A 7,041-nucleotide genomic window follows, 5' to 3' on the forward strand; every position below is an offset into this window, starting at 1 on the left:
TTGGTGTCGTAGATGTGCTTGTTGGCCATCATGTAAAGTTGAGTGGCGAGGTAAAATGTTCGGGTCTTCTTCCTGTCTCCATTGAAGTCATCTGGGAGACGGATCTTGATCTCAGTTGGTCGTGCTTGCATGACTGGTGCAGCAATGCCTGCTCCAGCCGCTTGGGCAGTAGGATCGATCGGGTTCGTCATGGCTCTGGTTCAAGGGACGGGATTCCACTAGGGAGTCCAACGAGGATGATCAAGAGTAGAGGAGGGGTTGCCTAGGCTTGAAGAAGTCGGCAAGTGTCGTAGAAGAGTTCAACCTAATGTTAGGAAGCGATGTCCTAACTAGTCGTCTTGAGATAACTGGGCCACGTGCCAACAGTTATGTCGTCACTACCTCAGTAAGCGTACTGAAAGGTAGGTCTGGCCGGGCCAATGCCAACGGTCAAGTCAAGAGTCCAGGTAATTGCTGTATTCAACAGGAGGTTGAACTAAGGAATACATAGGTTTTCCTACAGTATATATAGTAACTGGTATAGGGGTTAATACCCAAAGAAGAGAACAATAAGAAAGGACGCGTAAGCTATCCTGTGAGAACGTAACTCAGAGAAATGAGAAATACAAGGGCGCCCATTGGTAGAAGGTGAGTCAAGGGAGATAACGTGTGGGAAGAAGATAGCGTCCATGGGAAGTTCTACTCAGAGAAAGGTACTGTCCAATAGCAATGCTCGGAATGGAAATGGAATGAGATAAGCATGGGAAAATCATAACACCTCCGACCCTTGGTCTTGCCGGACACTCGTCATCATCTCATCTACTTATATGCCTGCTCCTGTGGATATAGCGTGAAGGAGGAGGAGCACAGAACTGAGGGGGGAGATTGAAGTGGACGAGCCCGAGGTGAGGGAGCTGAAGGGTCAGGGATGGTGACGGCTGAGAGGGCCTTAGGTTTAGGTTGGGTTAGGTTGGGATACAGTATATCTTTTACATCTCAAGTATGAATATGATAGCACACCCTATTGACTTCAATTGTCAATTGTGAGATACCTTACACTGTGCTCAATATGGAAATTCACGTCTGTGGCACGATAACTGGGAATGCGTCACGCGTCGGCACATTGGCGCGTCGCAATTGTGAACCGACCTCAAGCCTGTTACTATCACAGCCCTTCTGCTTGCAGTCCTTTTCGCCCTCCAAACATGCCTGAAGCTCGCGAGGCTAGAGCGCAGCAGATGTACGGGAAGATGATCATGGAAGCATTCATCGGAAGAGCCTATAATTGCACGCTTATCAATATCTGGGCTGACGCTACAGACGCCGAGCAGACGGAGGCCGAGGACAATCCATCGCATGCCAACAAGTCTGCACGTAGAGGAAAGGTGTTTGTCTTGGATGAGACATGTACTTCGCAGCGCGGTCAAAATAACAACCAGACTCCGTTAATTCCCAACAACTGGACCCCCAAGTTGAACTCGAAGTTCCAGCTGAATGGGTCGGAATCAATCTCGTCCGCTGGGAAGACGGTTATAATTGACTTCGGGCATGATGTATTATCGGTGTGTGTTCCATATGACCATATGACTTCTTCTGAGTTGACGTCGTCGTCAATCGTCAATGCCAGATTGCACCCCTACTCCATACTTCCCTTCAGTGCTACTCATCTCAGACCTGGTATAGTTCTGTTGTGCCGGTGAAGAAGAAGGTGGGTGGAAAATATAATACTCTGGTATTCTTTAACCGTTCTGAACAGGGACGTGCCAAAATTGGCATTGCATTTGAGTTTGCCAACTTCGTCCTTGCATTCTGTTCCCTCGATCTTTGCTTCCAGGTGCGTCCCATCTCTGACCTTCTCACAGGACACCGTAAAATAGTCACGTTGTATGCCCAGCCTCAGTGGCAAAGTCAGGAACTCGCCCCGAGGGATATACCACCTGATGTTTATGATAAGTGGGAAGACTTCCTGAAATTTGTTGTAGCAGAATACCAACATTTGCTTACCAACATGGCTTTTGGGGATGGCTCCATCCTCAACCACTTTCAAGGTAGCATCTGGTCGCGTGCGGGAGCCGGGGAATATTCATGGTTGGAGATTCTGGCTTACGCAGGTGAGATAATGACAGCTATTGACACCACTGCCATTAAATCACCCTTTAAGCTATCCATCCGAACTTGACAGTTGGCGAAGTCATCCGATCCCCGTCGCGTTTAGCCCGACTTTGCGCCGCATTTTATATGTTCATACATCAAATTGCTCATGATGATGGGGTAGAGCTACGGTGAGCATATTCTCAGAGCAGGATGATTAATTCAAGTTGTTAAACAATTGCATGTAAATAATTAGGAAACTTCTGTCCAGGTGCCTGCATCCAAAGACGATGACGATGGCACCCACTGTGGAACAGCGGCTGAAGTATAAGAACATGCTCTTAGTTCAAGGCAAGCGTCGACTGCTGTGTACCAATCAACAGGCTGAGCTAATTGACAAATATTACGTATGTCAACCATTGCGAAGTCTGCTCGTAATCTTTTACTGACTCAAAATGCAGGAGACATTGCAGAAGCTCAGGTCCCAAGAGCAATGTTGGCCTCGAGAGACTGCAAAGTTGTACGACTGCTTTGAGCCCAACCTGATTCGGGCAGTGCTCACACGAGAGACGTGCAATCTCGGAGCATTGATCTTTGGCCAGTCAGAGTGGAAGCAGCTGGGTGGCCGAACTCAAAAAGAGGTGGACCCACTGACGCAAATGTACCGTCGGCATGGTATGTTTTCTTCTGGCCACTACATTCCAGTGTTTGCTCACATTGGTGACTTTGCAGCCCCTTTATCCCTAGCCAGACGGACGTTCCTACCCCAAGGCTACTACGAGTCTCTCTTTGTGGAGCCTCGTCCTCGACGCTTCCAACCAGTTTTTGTGTATCGCTATACCGACAGAAATGTATGGACATTCTACCGCTTTTTCCCGACGAACTCTGTGGCTCGCTCTGGAAAACCAAGGTTTGTCGTCACTATATAGCCGCAAAGGACCTGGTTCTCATGTGCCATGTAGGTTTTCGGGAGACTACACAGAGTACACTGGTGATGAGATGCGCAACTTACTCTTTGAAACTATCGTCCGACGAGATAATACCAATGTTGCGCTTGGTCCACTTGAGTACTGCGGAAATGCTGTGGTTGTCCGGCTTGGTGGTCAATCTCGCCATAAACGGTTCGTCCTTGCTTTTCTGGTTCGAGATACCCGAGATGACTGTTCTATTATTCAGTATTGCACCTAACCGAGTCGATGCCACCCTACCCCCCGCAGTCCGTGTCCGATTGTTATTGAAGCAGATCCGCAAGGAGAACTGCGGAAGAAGAGCAAGCTTACCGACACCACAAGCACTCTATGGAGAACCCGAAAATTAGCAATGCCTGCAAAAACCCGGGCAGCCTTTGACAAGAAGGTCAAGCACTCTCTGGCATGGGTGACCGGGGCCACGACTACAACCACTGGATCTTCATCCAAACGGGCATCTCCAGAGAAGGAAACTGGTCCTCGGCCGGCTAAAAAGCGTCGTATAAGTGCTGATAAAGCGCTTGTTCTGGCTCGAAGGATCACCGAGTACTAGTGCGTTCGTCGTAGCGTCGTAGCAGATGTACTCGATGAATCCATACCTGCGTATTGTTTTGACTCTGTATTCATTGTTAGGAAATACATCAGTCATTGGACAGTCTAACATTCGTGTGCACTTCATTATTATGTATTGTGAGAGCACCGTACTTAATGTCTCAGAGCTTACACTGCCGGGCGAAAGCTGTGAACGTAACCGTAACATAGACTTTTACATTCCGGACCGGCAACTCTCAACCCTGAGACATCCACTTGGACACCCTGTCCAGCTTACTACCGTGCACACTCTCTAACGAATTGGGGCCGGATACTGTCATCTTGTATCTTGCTATATCGCTTTTAACTCACCCAGGTTGCGGAAACTGACGCGGTACATTGGAAGGTGGGCGAGCTGCATGCATAGTCGGAGAGGAAGGATGTGGAGCTTGACCAGGCATTGCAAGACCGAGACAAGCAACGAATGTCCCGGAGGCTACTCTCGAAGCCACACAGAAAGAGCTGCAGCAGGTTAAGACGAGAACAGCCATCTTGGTGCGTAGCACATAACATTCCTGCCCCTGCCACTAACTACAAGCCTACAGCCACCACGAACAAGGAACTGCGGCAGCAGACTACAACACTTCTACAAAGGTGCTCAGCCTGCACCAGTGCGTCGAAGATGTCGAGCGCCATACACGACTTCTTCGATCGTGAGAGTCAGCTGAAGGAGGAGCAACAGCTCATGCCAGCGTCCGAGTACTCTTGACGCCGCTTTGCATCCGACTGGGTCAATACTGTCCTCAGGCTCCAGTTCCCGCTTTCAGATTCACGGTTGCAGGCTGTTGTGCGGCACAGACAATCGTGAGGCCATCAATGCGACTTACATTCTCATCGCTACAGTGTAAACAATCATCCGGCTTGTCCGTCTTCACCTAGCGTTTCGCTGCTGTGATCATGGGGATGCGTGATCCCACGACTACCGCTCTTATCTTCGCATTGGACGAGACGGATGGTAAGCTGCAAGACAACATTCAATGCTTGTGACCAACATCCCGCGGCTGCCCCTGAACTGCGACACACGGCGTCCAGAGCGAGGAGGAGGAAATCCAGACTCTACCTACCAACCTTCGGCAGGCGCGCCAGGAGCACCAGACCTTGGTGTCGCAGCTCCGCGAAGCGCGCTCGTCGGAGACATCGACGAAGTTCGAAGTCGACTCGCAGCAGCTGACGCTCGCGAGGGAGGAGCTCGAGTGCATGTCCAATGAGCTGAGCGCCAAGACGAAGGAGTTCACGCGCTACCGGCGGGCGAAGAACGCGGAGCTCGTGCAGCTGCAGGCCGGGCACGACGCGCTCACCCAGACACACGCGTCGACGGAGAGCATGCTCAAGGCGCTGCAGTCCGCGCACGACGCGCAGACGCACCAGTTGACGCAGGTGCAGACGTGCATACAGGAGCTGACGGGCGCGCTCGCGGAGCAGGATGCGAACTACGCGACCGACGCGGGTTCGCTGAAGAGTCTGGCGAAGATACTGGAGGAGCGGGAGCAGCAGTCCAAGGTGGTGGTCACGAATATCAAGCGTGACTGGGCGGAGGTGGGCGAGAAGACGGTGCAGCGGGTGAACTACCTCAAGGAGATCATCGACAAAGAACAAGAGCGTGCCGAGGCGGCGGAGAAGCGGGTGGAGGAGTTGGAGGAGGCTGTCCAGAGGGTATCTCGCGGTGAGCTGCGCATCCCGAGCATCAGTGCTCCAGGCACGTCCCAAACGCCCGGTATGCTTAGCACCCGCGCTCGCGTCGGGATATCAAATATTGTTTTCCAGGGGAGCTTGGGATTGAGTCCCACTATCTCAATAGCTGGACGGATACAGTGGTAAGATGTTTACCGAGGTATATTCGGACTACGTCCAGCCGCAGGAGCATTATGCGCAGAAAGGCTGGACAACATGGTAAGGAGAGCGGTGTCTGTGATCGAGGAGAGAGTGCGTGCTTTTACTCTGTGACTTCGTTATGCCGCTCATATCTTTGCAGGTCCCGGTCCTCAATCAGCAGCGGGAGGAGTACGAACGGCTTCGACTCGAAGCCGTTGAACTCGCTAGCCAGCACGCTGAGACTATCGCGGAACGCGACGCTGAGGCCGCTCAGAGCGAAGACTCGGGCCAGGAAAGTCGTTCAGGAGAATGACCTTATAGAGAGCCGACTTGGGAACCCGAATGGCAAGTTCAGCCTCTGCTGCATTCAGATATCTCAATGTGTGAGCCTTGAGATTGACAGGTGTTTGCAAGGTGCGATCCCAAAACTAAGCGTATGCACACTAAGATCAGGGTACTCATGGATAACGGGTGGTTACTTAAGTGCTAGCGAGTACATATATATGTAGTGTGTTTGAGTTACTTACACTGCATTGTCTCTCAGGGTAGCTTAGTGTACGGAATATGACTTGTGACTAGATGTACTACTTAACGAGCTTGTACACATCTGAGAGCTCTTGTTCACATCATGCTTTTCTTAGCGTCTCTGGAGGAAATCGAAAGTCTGGATCTTTCGGATTCTGTCGGTCTTTGCCTAATCTTAGCGTGCTTTCCACGTGCTTAGCTCTTCACTAAGACGGAAAAAGTAATCATCACGGTGATAAGCCTCAGGATCGTCTGACCCCCGAAAATGCGGACTCAGCACATCGTACAAGCCCTCCGGAGCTTATTCGACACAGCGCTCGCACGCCTCTAGGCTTCTATGGGCTCTAAAAGACTTTTTCTATTTAGCTCCGGACTTCCTAACATCCTCGAGGCGTACACGGACCCATTCCGCGATTTATCTCTGTGCACCGAAGCTCCGGAGTGACTTAACCAATGCGACTTCTAGCTGCATTAGCTCCGGGACCCGCGGACACTTCTATCGAGGGGCATCTTCCTCATGCCCACCCTCCAGCACTCACTCCCCCTCATTTCCGTCAAGATACCGAAGGTGCGGACGCATACGAGTCACCATAAGGTCAGCATCAGTCAGCAAACGGCCGGAGGTAATTAACACGTGACCGGCGTGTCGCACGGAGTGATGGGACCGCTTGGGTCAGGTGGCGGAGCGTCGAGGCGACCTATAGGGGCTGGAAAGAGCAAGTGGGAGCGCAAGAGAGTCGTATGGTGTATGGTATAGCGGAGGAAAGTGCTGAGCAATCCTGTGGGTAGCGGCGTTTATTTGTTATTTATCTCCGAACGGTCGCAAAGCCATTCCTGTAGTATAAATTGTACAAAGTAGCATACAGAAAAAAAAGTTTCGACTTCACCATCTCAGAGAATTAGCGTTACGATCTCAGCGACCTGAGAAGTTCGAAAGCGTCGAACTTAGCGAATTATAACCGATCTTAGCTTTGCCAATAGGCCTGACTCGTCGAGTGAATTAGCTCCGCCATCGATTCAATTAGCTCCGGTGCGTCTCACATAGCGAAATAAAAATTAAACAAGTCCCTTTAGC

General features: G+C 51.0%; 1 protein-coding gene across 1 annotated transcript; it reads left to right on the forward strand.

Annotated features, from left to right (window-relative positions):
- Nucleotides 1-1,184: 1,184 nt before the first annotated feature.
- On the forward strand, nt 1,185-5,754 carry GLOTRDRAFT_133883 (uncharacterized protein; the record flags this gene model as incomplete). The annotated part of the gene is made up of 12 exons (XM_007872857.1): nt 1,185-1,541; nt 1,607-1,687; nt 1,736-1,813; nt 1,874-2,090; nt 2,141-2,261; nt 2,342-2,477; nt 2,532-2,745; nt 2,803-2,980; nt 3,033-3,210; nt 4,662-5,343; nt 5,482-5,552; nt 5,602-5,754. The coding sequence occupies 12 exons, from the start codon at nt 1,185-1,187 to the stop codon at nt 5,752-5,754; spliced, it is 2,466 nt and encodes an 821-aa protein (XP_007871048.1).
- Nucleotides 5,755-7,041: the final 1,287 nt, after the last annotated feature.

Source organism: Gloeophyllum trabeum, assembly GCF_000344685.1.
Source record: "Gloeophyllum trabeum ATCC 11539 unplaced genomic scaffold GLOTRscaffold_00020, whole genome shotgun sequence".
In the NCBI taxonomy this organism is placed as follows: domain Eukaryota; kingdom Fungi; phylum Basidiomycota; class Agaricomycetes; order Gloeophyllales; family Gloeophyllaceae; genus Gloeophyllum; species Gloeophyllum trabeum.